The sequence below is a fragment of the Saccoglossus kowalevskii genome, chromosome 2, assembly GCF_978046115.1.
Source record: "Saccoglossus kowalevskii chromosome 2, keSacKowa6.1, whole genome shotgun sequence".
Classification (NCBI taxonomy): domain Eukaryota; kingdom Metazoa; phylum Hemichordata; class Enteropneusta; family Harrimaniidae; genus Saccoglossus; species Saccoglossus kowalevskii.
Window position 1 is genome coordinate 30,339,462 of NC_140642.1, and position 14,249 is coordinate 30,353,710.

The 14,249-nt window shown below is 37.0% G+C and overlaps 1 protein-coding gene across 1 annotated transcript in view; it reads right to left on the reverse strand.

Moving 5' to 3' along the window:
• Positions 1-14,249, reverse strand: part of LOC100328999 (ryanodine receptor) — a 145,568-nt gene that overhangs the window by 26,828 nt on the left and 104,491 nt on the right. Inside the window, exons 102-113 of the mRNA XM_085494156.1 lie at positions 13,999-14,087; positions 13,471-13,527; positions 13,172-13,243; positions 12,253-12,439; positions 11,800-11,870; positions 11,641-11,706; positions 11,245-11,324; positions 10,899-11,002; positions 10,566-10,623; positions 10,251-10,327; positions 9,906-9,985; positions 9,561-9,659 (exon numbers count right to left, since the gene is read on the reverse strand). Of these exons, the coding sequence (XP_085350282.1) occupies positions 9,561-9,659; positions 9,906-9,985; positions 10,251-10,327; positions 10,566-10,623; positions 10,899-11,002; positions 11,245-11,324; positions 11,641-11,706; positions 11,800-11,870; positions 12,253-12,439; positions 13,172-13,243; positions 13,471-13,527; positions 13,999-14,087 (1,040 nt within the window). The remainder of the gene's footprint in view (positions 1-9,560; positions 9,660-9,905; positions 9,986-10,250; positions 10,328-10,565; positions 10,624-10,898; positions 11,003-11,244; positions 11,325-11,640; positions 11,707-11,799; positions 11,871-12,252; positions 12,440-13,171; positions 13,244-13,470; positions 13,528-13,998; positions 14,088-14,249) is intronic.

A 14,249-nucleotide genomic window follows, 5' to 3' on the forward strand; every position in this document is an offset into this window, starting at 1 on the left:
ACTTCAAATCATTTGGTGGCAATGGAGAGACAAACTCTCTCAAAATTTACTTCAAATCATTTGGTGGCAATGGAGAGACCAACTCTACCAAAGTCTACTTCAAATCATTTGGTGGCAATGAAGAGACAAACTCTACCAAAGTCTACTTCAAATCATTTGGTGGCAATGAAGAGACCAACTCTACCAAAGTCTACTTCAAATCATCTGGTGGAAATGGAAAACCCAACTCTTCCAAAGTCTACTTCAAATCATTTGGTGGCAATGGAGAGACCAACTCTACCAAAGTCTACTTCAAATCATTTGTTGGCAATGAAGAGACCAACTCTACCAAAGTCTACTTCAAATCATTTGGTAGCAATGGAGAGACCAACTCTACCAAAGTCTACTTCAAATCATTTGGTGGCAATGGAGAGACCAACTCTTCCAAAGTCTACTTCAAATCATTTGGTGGCAATGGAGAGACCAACTCTACCAAAGTCTACTTCAAATCATTTGGTGGTAATGAAGAGTCCAACTCTACCAAAGTCTACTTCAAATCATTTGGTAGCAATGGAGAGACCAACTCTACCAAAGTCTACTTCAAATCATTTGGTGGCAATGGAGAGACCAACTCTTCCAAAGTCTACTTCAAATCATTTGGTACCAATGGAGAGACCAACTCTACCAAAGTCTACTTCAAATCATTTGGTGGCAATGGAGAGACCAACTCTTCCAAAGTCTACTTCAAATCATTTGGTGGCATTGGAGAGACCAACTCTACCAAAGTCTACTTCAAATCATTTGGTGGCAATGAAGAGACAAACTCTATTAAAGTCTACTTCAAATTATTTGGTAGCAATGGAAAACCCAACTCTTCCAAAGTCTACTTCAAATCATTTGGTAGCAATGGAGAGACCAACTCTACCAAAGTCTACTTCAAATCATTTGGTGGCAATGAAGAGACCAACTCTACCAAAGTCTACTTCAAATCATTTGGTAGCAATGGAAAACCCAACTCTTCCAAAGTCTACTTCAAATCATTTGGTAGCAATGAAGAGACCAACTCTACCAAAGTCTACTTCAAATCATTTGGTGGCAATGGAAAACCCAACTCTTCCAAAGCCTACTTCAAATCATTTGGTAGCAATGGAGAGACCAACTCTACCAATGTCTACTTCAAATCATTTGGTGGCAATGAAGAGACCAACTCTACCAAAGTCTACTTCAAATCATTTGGTAGCAATGGAGAGACCAACTCTACCAAAGTCTACTTCAAATCATTTGGTGGCAATGGAGAGACCAACTCTTCCAAAGTCTACTTCAAATCATTTGGTGGCAATGGAGAGACCAACTCTACCAAAGTCTACTTCAAATCATTTGGTGGCAATGAAGAGACAAACTCTATTAAAGTTTACTTCAAATCATTTAGTGGCAATGAAGAGACAAACTCTATCAAAGTCTACTTCAAATCATTTGGTGGCAATGGAGAGACCAACTCTATCAAAGTCTACTTCAAATCATTTGGTGGCAATGAAGAGACCAACTCTACCAAAGTCTACTTCAAATCATTTGGTAGCAATGGAGAGACCAACTCTACCAAAGTCTACTTCAAATCATTTGGTGGCAATGGAGAGACCAACTCTTCCAAAGTCTACTTCAAATCATTTGGTGGCAATGGAGAGACCAACTCTACCAAAGTCTACTTCAAATCATTTGGTGGCAATGAAGAGACAAACTCTATCAAAGTCTACTTCAAATCATTTGGTGGCAATGGAGAGACCAACTCTTCCAAAGTCTACTTCAAATCATTTGGTGGCAATGGAGAGACCAACTCTACCAAAGTCTACTTCAAATCATTTGGTGGCAATGAAGAGACAAACTCTACCAAAGTCTACTTCAAATCATTTGGTGGCAATGAAGAGACCAAATCTACCCAAGTCTACTTCAAATCATTTGGTGGCAATGGAGAGACCAACTCTACCAAAGTCTACTTCAAATCATTTGGTGGCAATGAAGAGACAAACTCTACCAAAGTCTACTTCAAATCATTTGGTGGCAATGAAGAGACCAACTCTACCAAAGTCTACTTCAAATCATCTGGTGGAAATGGGAGAGACCAACTCTACCAAAGTCTACTTCAAATCATTTGGTGGCAATGGAGAGACGAACTCTACCAAAGTCTACTTCAAATCATTTGGTGGCAATGGAGAGATCAACTCTACCAAAGTCAACTTCAAATCATTTGGTGGCAATGGAGAGACCAACTCTACCAAAGTCTACTTCAAATCATTTGGTGGCAATGGAGAGACCAACTCTTCCAAAGTCTACTTCAAATCATTTGGTGGCAATGGAGAGACCAACTCTACCAAAGTCTACTTCAAATCATTTGGTGGCAATGAAGAGACAAACTATATTAAAGTCTACTTCAAATCATTTGGTGGCAATGGAGAGACCAACTCTACCAAAGTCTACTTCAAATCATTTGGTGGCAATGGAGAGACCAACTCTACCAAAGTCTACTTCAAATCATTTGGTGGCAATGGAGAGACCAACTCTTCCAAAGTCTACTTCAAATCATTTGGTGGCAATGGAGAGACCAACTCTTCCAAAGTCTACTTCAAATCATTTGGTGGCAATGGAGAGACCAACTCTACCAAAGTCTACTTCAAATCATTTGGTAGCAATGGAGAGACCAACTCTACCAAAGTCTACTTCAAATCATTTGGTGGCAATGGAGAGACCAACTCTTCCAAAGTCTACTTCAAATCATTTGGTGGCAATGGAGAGACCAACTCTACCAAAGTCTACTTCAAATCATTTGGTGGCAATGAAGAGACAAACTCTATCAAAGTCTACTTCAAATCATTTGGTGGCAATGGAGAGACCAACTCTTCCAAAGTCTACTTCAAATCATTTGGTGGCAATGGAGAGACCAACTCTACCAAAGTCTACTTCAAATCATTTGGTGGCAATGAAGAGACAAACTCTACCAAAGTCTACTTCAAATCATTTGGTGGCAATGAAGAGACCAAATCTACCCAAGTCTACTTCAAATCATTTGGTGGCAATGGAGAGACAAACTCTCAAAATTTACTTCAAATCATCTGGTGGAAATGGGAGAGACCAACTCTACCAAAGTCTACTTCAAATCATTTGGTGGCAATGGAGAGACGAACTCTACCAAAGTCTACTTCAAATCATTTGGTGGCAATGGAGAGATCAACTCTACCAAAGTCAACTTCAAATCATTTGGTGGCAATGGAGAGACCAACTCTACCAAAGTCTACTTCAAATCATTTGGTGGCAATGGAGAGACCAACTCTTCCAAAGTCTACTTCAAATCATTTGGTGGCAATGGAGAGACCAACTCTACCAAAGTCTACTTCAAATCATTTGGTGGCAATGAAGAGACAAACTATATTAAAGTCTACTTCAAATCATTTGGTGGCAATGGAGAGACCAACTCTACCAAAGTCTACTTCAAATCATTTGGTGGCAATGGAGAGACCAACTCTACCAAAGTCTACTTCAAATCATTTGGTGGCAATGGAGAGACCAACTCTTCCAAAGTCTACTTCAAATCATTTGGTGGCAATGGAGAGACCAACTCTTCCAAAGTCTACTTCAAATCATTTGGTGGCAATGGAGAGACCAACTCTACCAAAGTCTACTTCAAATCATTTGGTAGCAATGGAGAGACCAACTCTACCAAAGTCTACTTCAAATCATTTGGTGGCAATGGAGAGACCAACTCTTCCAAAGTCTACTTCAAATCATTTGGTGGCAATGGAGAGACCAACTCTACCAAAGTCTACTTCAAATCATTTGGTGGCAATGAAGAGACAAACTCTATCAAAGTCTACTTCAAATCATTTGGTGGCAATGGAGAGACCAACTCTTCCAAAGTCTACTTCAAATCATTTGGTGGCAATGGAGAGACCAACTCTACCAAAGTCTACTTCAAATCATTTGGTGGCAATGAAGAGACAAACTCTACCAAAGTCTACTTCAAATCATTTGGTGGCAATGAAGAGACCAAATCTACCCAAGTCTACTTCAAATCATTTGGTGGCAATGGAGAGACAAACTCTCAAAATTTACTTCAAATCATTTGGTGGCAATGGAGAGACAAACTCTCTCAAAATTTACTTCAAATCATTTGGTGGCAATGGAGAGACCAACTCTACCAAAGTCTACTTCAAATCATTTGGTGGCAATGAAGAGACAAACTCTACCAAAGTCTACTTCAAATCATTTGGTGGCAATGAAGAGACCAACTCTACCAAAGTCTACTTCAAATCATCTGGTGGAAATGGGAGAGACCAACTCTACCAAAGTCTACTTCAAATCATTTGGTGGCAATGGAGAGACGAACTCTACCAAAGTCTACTTCAAATCATTTGGTGGCAATGGAGAGACCAACTCTACCAAAGTCTACTTCAAATCATTTGTTGGCAATGAAGAGACCAACTCTACCAAAGTCTACTTCAAATCATTTGGTAGCAATGGAGAGACCAACTCTACCAAAGTCTACTTCAAATCATTTGGTGGCAATGGAGAGACCAACTCTTCCAAAGTCTACTTCAAATCATTTGGTGGCAATGGAGAGACCAACTCTACCAAAGTCTACTTCAAATCATTTGGTGGTAATGAAGAGTCCAACTCTACCAAAGTCTACTTCAAATCATTTGGTAGCAATGGAGAGACCAACTCTACCAAAGTCTACTTCAAATCATTTGGTGGCAATGGAGAGACCAACTCTTCCAAAGTCTACTTCAAATCATTTGGTACCAATGGAGAGACCAACTCTACCAAAGTCTACTTCAAATCATTTGGTGGCAATGGAGAGACCAACTCTTCCAAAGTCTACTTCAAATCATTTGGTGGCATTGGAGAGACCAACTCTACCAAAGTCTACTTCAAATCATTTGGTGGCAATGAAGAGACAAACTCTATTAAAGTCTACTTCAAATTATTTGGTAGCAATGGAAAACCCAACTCTTCCAAAGTCTACTTCAAATCATTTGGTAGCAATGGAGAGACCAACTCTACCAAAGTCTACTTCAAATCATTTGGTGGCAATGAAGAGACCAACTCTACCAAAGTCTACTTCAAATCATTTGGTAGCAATGGAAAACCCAACTCTTCCAAAGTCTACTTCAAATCATTTGGTAGCAATGAAGAGACCAACTCTACCAAAGTCTACTTCAAATCATTTGGTGGCAATGGAAAACCCAACTCTTCCAAAGCCTACTTCAAATCATTTGGTAGCAATGGAGAGACCAACTCTACCAATGTCTACTTCAAATCATTTGGTGGCAATGAAGAGACCAACTCTACCAAAGTCTACTTCAAATCATTTGGTAGCAATGGAGAGACCAACTCTACCAAAGTCTACTTCAAATCATTTGGTGGCAATGGAGAGACCAACTCTTCCAAAGTCTACTTCAAATCATTTGGTGGCAATGGAGAGACCAACTCTACCAAAGTCTACTTCAAATCATTTGGTGGCAATGAAGAGACAAACTCTATTAAAGTTTACTTCAAATCATTTAGTGGCAATGAAGAGACAAACTCTATCAAAGTCTACTTCAAATCATTTGGTGGCAATGGAGAGACCAACTCTATCAAAGTCTACTTCAAATCATTTGGTGGCAATGAAGAGACCAACTCTACCAAAGTCTACTTCAAATCATTTGGTAGCAATGGAGAGACCAACTCTACCAAAGTCTACTTCAAATCATTTGGTGGCAATGGAGAGACCAACTCTTCCAAAGTCTACTTCAAATCATTTGGTGGCAATGGAGAGACCAACTCTACCAAAGTCTACTTCAAATCATTTGGTGGCAATGAAGAGACAAACTCTATCAAAGTCTACTTCAAATCATTTGGTGGCAATGGAGAGACCAACTCTTCCAAAGTCTACTTCAAATCATTTGGTGGCAATGGAGAGACCAACTCTACCAAAGTCTACTTCAAATCATTTGGTGGCAATGAAGAGACAAACTCTACCAAAGTCTACTTCAAATCATTTGGTGGCAATGAAGAGACCAAATCTACCCAAGTCTACTTCAAATCATTTGGTGGCAATGGAGAGACCAACTCTACCAAAGTCTACTTCAAATCATTTGGTGGCAATGAAGAGACAAACTCTACCAAAGTCTACTTCAAATCATTTGGTGGCAATGAAGAGACCAACTCTACCAAAGTCTACTTCAAATCATCTGGTGGAAATGGGAGAGACCAACTCTACCAAAGTCTACTTCAAATCATTTGGTGGCAATGGAGAGACGAACTCTACCAAAGTCTACTTCAAATCATTTGGTGGCAATGGAGAGATCAACTCTACCAAAGTCAACTTCAAATCATTTGGTGGCAATGGAGAGACCAACTCTACCAAAGTCTACTTCAAATCATTTGGTGGCAATGGAGAGACCAACTCTTCCAAAGTCTACTTCAAATCATTTGGTGGCAATGGAGAGACCAACTCTACCAAAGTCTACTTCAAATCATTTGGTGGCAATGAAGAGACAAACTATATTAAAGTCTACTTCAAATCATTTGGTGGCAATGGAGAGACCAACTCTACCAAAGTCTACTTCAAATCATTTGGTGGCAATGGAGAGACCAACTCTACCAAAGTCTACTTCAAATCATTTGGTGGCAATGGAGAGACCAACTCTTCCAAAGTCTACTTCAAATCATTTGGTGGCAATGGAGAGACCAACTCTTCCAAAGTCTACTTCAAATCATTTGGTGGCAATGGAGAGACCAACTCTACCAAAGTCTACTTCAAATCATTTGGTAGCAATGGAGAGACCAACTCTACCAAAGTCTACTTCAAATCATTTGGTGGCAATGGAGAGACCAACTCTTCCAAAGTCTACTTCAAATCATTTGGTGGCAATGGAGAGACCAACTCTACCAAAGTCTACTTCAAATCATTTGGTGGCAATGAAGAGACAAACTCTATCAAAGTCTACTTCAAATCATTTGGTGGCAATGGAGAGACCAACTCTTCCAAAGTCTACTTCAAATCATTTGGTGGCAATGGAGAGACCAACTCTACCAAAGTCTACTTCAAATCATTTGGTGGCAATGAAGAGACAAACTCTACCAAAGTCTACTTCAAATCATTTGGTGGCAATGAAGAGACCAAATCTACCCAAGTCTACTTCAAATCATTTGGTGGCAATGGAGAGACAAACTCTCAAAATTTACTTCAAATCATTTGGTGGCAATGGAGAGACAAACTCTCTCAAAATTTACTTCAAATCATTTGGTGGCAATGGAGAGACCAACTCTACCAAAGTCTACTTCAAATCATTTGGTGGCAATGAAGAGACAAACTCTACCAAAGTCTACTTCAAATCATTTGGTGGCAATGAAGAGACCAACTCTACCAAAGTCTACTTCAAATCATCTGGTGGAAATGGGAGAGACCAACTCTACCAAAGTCTACTTCAAATCATTTGGTGGCAATGGAGAGACGAACTCTACCAAAGTCTACTTCAAATCATTTGGTGGCAATGGAGAGATCAACTCTACCAAAGTCAACTTCAAATCATTTGGTGGCAATGGAGAGACCAACTCTACCAAAGTCTACTTCAAATCATTTGGTGGCAATGGAGAGACCAACTCTTCCAAAGTCTACTTCAAATCATTTGGTGGCAATGGAGAGACCAACTCTACCAAAGTCTACTTCAAATCATTTGGTGGCAATGAAGAGACAAACTCTATTAAAGTCTACTTCAAATCATTTGGTGGCAATGGAGAGACCAACTCTATCAAAGTCTACTTCAAATCATTTGGTGGCAATGGAGAGACCAACTCTACCAAAGTCTACTTCAAATCATTTGGTGGCAATGGAGAGACCAACTCTACCAAAGTCTACTTCAAATCATTTGGTGGCAATGGAGAGACCAACTCTATCAAAGTCTACTTCAAATCATTTGGTGGCAATGGAGAGACCAACTCTACCAAAGTCTACTTCAAATCATTTGGTGGCAATGGAGAGACCAACTCTTCCAAAGTCTACTTCAAATCATTTGGTGGCAATGGAGAGACCAACTCTTCCAAAGTCTACTTCAAATCATTTGGTGGCAATGGAGAGACCAACTCTACCAAAGTCTACTTCAAATCATTTGGTGGCAATGGAGAGACCAACTCTTCCAAAGTCTACTTCAAATCATTTGGTAGCAATGAAGAGACCAACTCTACCAAAGTCTACTTCAAATCATTTGGTGGCAATGGAGAGACCAACTCTTCCAAAGTCTACTTCAAATCATTTGGTAGCAATGAAGAGACCAACTCTACCAAAGTCTACTTCAAATCATTTGGTGGCAATGGAAAACCCAACTCTTCCAAAGTCTACTTCAAATCATTTGGTAGCAATGGAGAGACCAACTCTACCAATGTCTACTTCAAATCATTTGGTGGCAATGAAGAGACCAACTCTACCAAAGTCTACTTCAAATCATTTGGTAGCAATGGAGAGACCAACTCTACCAAAGTCTACTTCAAATCATTTGGTGGCAATGGAGAGACCAACTCTTCCAAAGTCTACTTCAAATCATTTGGTGGCAATGGAGAGACCAACTCTACCAAAGTCTACTTCAAATCATTTGGTGGCAATGAAGAGACAAACTCTATTAAAGTTTACTTCAAATCATTTGGTGGCAATGGAGAGACCAACTCTATCAAAGTCTACTTCAAATCATTTGGTGGCAATGGAGAGACCAACTCTACCAAAGTCTACTTCAAATCATTTGGTGGCAATGGAGAGACCAACTCTACCAAAGTCTACTTCAAATCATTTGGTGGCAATGGAGAGACCAACTCTATCAAAGTCTACTTCAAATCATTTGGTGGCAATGGAGAGACCAACTCTTCCAAAGTCTACTTCAAATCATTTGGTGGCAATGGAGAGACCAACTCTTCCAAAGTCTACTTCAAATCATTTGGTGGCAATGGAGAGACCAACTCTACCAAAGTCTACTTCAAATCATTTGGTGGCAATGAAGAGACAAACTCTACCAAAGTCTACTTCAAATCATTTGGTGGCAATGAAGAGACCAAATCTACCCAAGTCTACTTCAAATCATTTGGTGGCAATGGAGAGACAAACTCTCTCAAAATTTACTTCAAATCATTTGGTGGCAATGGAGAGACAAACTCTCTCAAAATTTACTTCAAATCATTTGGTGGCAATGGAGAGACCAACTCTACCAAAGTCTACTTCAAATCATTTGGTGGCAATGAAGAGACCAACTCTACCAAAGTCTACTTCAAATCATTTGGTGGCAATGAAGAGACCAACTCTACCAAAGTCTACTTCAAATCATCTGGTGGAAATGGGAGAGACCAACTCTACCAAAGTCTACTTCAAATCATTTGGTGGCAATGGAGAGACCAACTCTACCAAAGTCTACTTCAAATCATTTGGTAGCAATGAAGAGACCAACTCTACCAAAGTCTACTTCAAATCATTTGGTGGCAATGAAGAGGCAAACTCTACCAAAGTCTACCTGAAATAGGGCTTTATGTGATACAACAAAGCAGCAAATGAAAGAGTCGTTCACCTCAAAAATTGTATCTTCACAGAAATTAACAAAATTCTCCAGTTTCTCTTTTTCTCCACCTTCATTTACAATGTCATGCAAGAACTGTCTCTTAGACTCCTGCAAAGACAAAAATAAAGAAAATCTTTCAAGTTAAAACAAAACAAAGTAATTTAAAAATGTAATTATTCAATAAGAATAAAATTTGAAGCAGAAGCTGAGGGATAAAGCATATTGCTATTATCATGTAATTTTTCAGAACACCTAAAAACAATCTTCCCACTCAAAGAACCACCTTTAGTTAAACATACCATGTTCTACCCAGTACCCTAAAACAAAATACTACATATTACTAAACAAATTTACCTTGATCTGAGGTTTTTCCCATTGTTCAATGTTTGACTCCTTGATTTCAAAATATACACGTTCAATTCTCTTTGCACTACCTGTGATAATAAACAGAGTACAAAGTGTGTAATGAATATCTTTAAAAAAATGAACAAAAAAAAAAGGTTGAGGCAATTTCTATGTCACGAGATATTTATCTTACATGTATGCAAATTACTAGATCCACCTATTTTACCTTTTCATGAAACCTACATTAAACATTATGAAGAAGGATTTTGTGCTCAGCTGAAAGGACCTGAATGATGACAACTATCAATCACAATATATTACAGTTTTATTTAACACTAATATTAATTTCCATACCCATTATTTCGATACGTCCAAGATTAGGTTCAAAATGACTCAAGAAACTGCCAGCTAATCCAATAAGTCTGCCAAGCCTGTGAACAGAAAAATCATTATATAAATATTGGATACTATGTTGTCTTCTTATGCAACTGGACAGTATGGACAACAACCATAACATTTCCCCAAATATGATCCATCTTATAAAACTGACACACTGTAATCATATGACACACATTGTTCCTGGGTATAATCAAGACGGTTGAAATGGTGAATATTGAATGTTCATCTAATATAGAGTGGAATGGTAGGAAATAGAAGATTGTAACATACCTTGGATCATTGGACATATGCTCTGATAAGTTGGTTAAGAGTACAGCTAAATTAAACCCTACCAGAAAAAGAAAAGTCAGTGCTTAGTTAAATACGCTTGTATTACCATGTAGTGGACATATATGACTTAACAAATAGTACTTGATCAAACAAATGCAAATCAGCAGCACATAATATTTAACATTGATTACTGATTAACCTATCAATACCATTGACCAACTACCAATAGTACTAAACCATAACTTATAAATACTATCAACTATTAGTACAACCATCAATACTATATATCTATTTCAAATACCTAATAATTTATATAATATAACATCAACTTACCAATTTCTTTTGCAGGGTTGTGAAATCTTTCTGTAAACTCAGCATAATCTAGTTTACCATCTTGATTGGTGTCGGCACATGACAACATGTATTCAATTTCCTCCCTGAATTGAATAAAATTCAAGATAATCTCATCTTAGCTATTAATTAAATTAATAAGAATTCAATTTTTTTAAATAAGCAATCAAATATTATTAATGTGACTGAAGTTTATTTCTACTGCACCTAAATTTAAATATACCATAATTACTCTATTAATAGCGCATGACTTTAATACACAAACAAATGTGATAGTTGGTTTATGTGCGATTCTATGTGCTTCTAATAGTCTAGAGTAAATACTTACGTTGTATACATCTTTTGAGCTTCCATGGCGTCCCTGAACTCTTTAGCTGACACCCATCCATCACCGTTAACATCCATCTCCTAAAGACAATAACATTCAAATGTTAATTAAACAATGAACATAACACAGACCTGCATACTGAAATGTTAAAACTGAAATGAATCAGTCACTTTGAATTTGAACTTAAAACAAGTGTGTCAGTATGTGTGACATGAGTGTAAAATTTGACTGCAATTAGGTATTCAAAGCAAGTCAGTATTCGGAACAGCATTCATTAAAACAAAATGAATTAAACATTCCTATTTGAATCATTGTGATATAGACTAAACTCTTTGAGTACCTAAGGTGAATAAAAACGTAAATGTTGGTGTTAAATATTATAGCATGAGGACTCACCAGGAATGCATCTGAGCATGTGATATCCTTCACTTTTAGGAACATATCAAAGAAATTTAGAATCATCTGTAGGAGAACAGAGAGACAAGCAATGAGTCAGTTAGTCTAGTAAGAATTATACAAATGTCAACAAGAATAAATACATCAATATGTACTGACCTCCAAATAAGACGATGATTCCACTAATGCATCAAACATCTGCTTACCAATTGTTCCATTCATTACATTACCTAAAAAACAAAATACATTAATTATATTTGATTAGTTTTCATGAACATTTTTAAGTGTTTTGGAAAGTAAAAATCACTCACCAATGTTAATCACAAACGAAAATTGGCATAAATTTATCCAAACCAATGAACCATGTGAGCAAAAATCATGCTCCAAGTATGTCTCAATATACCTTATGCGTGTCTCCTAAAGGTCACACATCCTGGTACTTTTGGAGGTATTGCGCTAACAGCCATACTTTTCATTATTATACAATGTACATGAATTGTTTATGGTGGGAAATAAATCAAGAAATTCTCATTAACAGTGAAATTATGCCTCCAGAAAGTTCCAAGATGTGTGACCTTACAGAGGTCATACATGATGACTACAGAATTTTACCTTCCAGCAAGCTGAGTAACATTATCACCATTTCTTTCTGTAGATTCAGTAGTTCACGTAATAATTCTAACTGACTAATATCTTGAGATAGTTTCTTCTGTAGATTTGCAAATACATGAAGAAAACCTCCTATAGCATCCCACAATCTACTGTGGGCAATTCCTAACTGATTCAGAGTACATGGACCCTAAACAGAGAAAATAAAAATAATACTTCATGGTGAAACTTTTTTGTAGTTGACAGTAAAATACTTGGTCTCATGTCATAATGTAAGTGATACTGGTAGCTTTGAAGTCATGCCAATCAGTGGCAGTGGTTTCTTTAGCCTTTTCATCACCAGACTTTTCGCCCAAATTATTCTACACTTTTTTTTCTTGTATTCTTCAATATTTCTGGAAATGAACTTTAATTTTAGAGCCAACAGACAAAATTTGAGTTAATATTCAGTTTTTACTTATTTTTGTCCTTATCTTCTGAAGGACAATGCAGACTATAAATGAGACTATTTTGTGAATTTGTGAAGAAAAAAGGGAACTGGTGGTGAAAAGGCTAAGCCATAAATGCATCTAACCAGCTCATTGATAAAATCGAGGTGAGTAGAAAAACCATCAGATCAACATTCTCCTTTTAATAATAGTTTCTTTAAGAACAGTCATTCAATAATGTAATGTATGAAAGGGTAAGATTTAGACTTTAGAGAATAGTCTTAAAAAACAATCCTAACACATAATTGAAAAGCTTAAAGTTAGTCAACTGGGGGAGTTAGAAGAAAATCTCTGATTGGTTGGATATACCTTTCTGCAAATTAATCAGAAGACACATTGCTATTTACTTGGTCTGGCTTGTAGCCAAAAACTAAAGTGAAAAAAATATCAGGAGTTACTATAATTTATCAGTTATACCAATTTATGTTTAATACCTGAATATATTCTGTAAGGGTTCGGAAGACTTGTGTCGTGACTTTAATGGCTCTGGAGAAATTCTCTCTTCCCTGAAAATCAATAGTAACAGAATTTGAAATGATATAACACTGATAAGTTTAAATTTATAAAATATCCCCCACTGATGACACTATATACATGTGTGTATAAAGTACACAGAAACTACAGGAGATTTCGCTGTCACTCAATACCTATCTACAAATGACAGAGATGCTTTTTCCCCCATCTGAACAAACTCTTAGCTGCTTTACTTATGTGAGATGTTTTAACAACATACCTGGGTATCAATGACATCTTTGCCTGAATAATGCCAGTAAAAATCACTGATGGATTCCTGAAACAAACATTAAACATTATATTTATGAATTTATGAATCTTTATCTTTGTGGTAATATCTGCAGAATTATTTTTTTAAGACGAAATCTGATTTACAGCACATTGTATATTACATCAACTGTTCAAAAGATAAAAAACAACAAAAGAAAGGCATATTTATAAACAAAAGATTTCATCACAGAACTGCTAGAGGGAAGTATAAAGAGAACAGCAGAGACATTCTTTGCAAGTATACTATGATTATTTAGTGGACAGTTATCTATCATACAAGTGATAATAATATAATCTACTGTAATTTATGCTGCCAGCTTGAATCAGACTCAGCACTGAAAAAAACTGTAACACAAAATTCAGATTCCTAAAAAAATCACAAACTTTTCCATCGTTCATCTGTAAGGCTATTGCTTATTGGTTTCTGAGTTAGATGAAGATTTGCCAAAGCTAACTGTAAATTAGTGTGAGTACTAACCTGCATTCGCAGTAAGTAATCAACTGTGCAGATAATAATATTTACTGTGGTATGATTACCAGTCTGTGTTCGAAGATAATTCTGAAAATCTGCAATGTCAAATGAAACATACAATCAGTGAAGTAATTAAAAAACAAGACACAATTTTGAATTTTTTCCATTAGAAGCACATCTTCAATAAATTTGCATATAAACCAAATATTGCATAGGCTAGTAAATCATTAAAATATTACATGTACTTATTACAACCA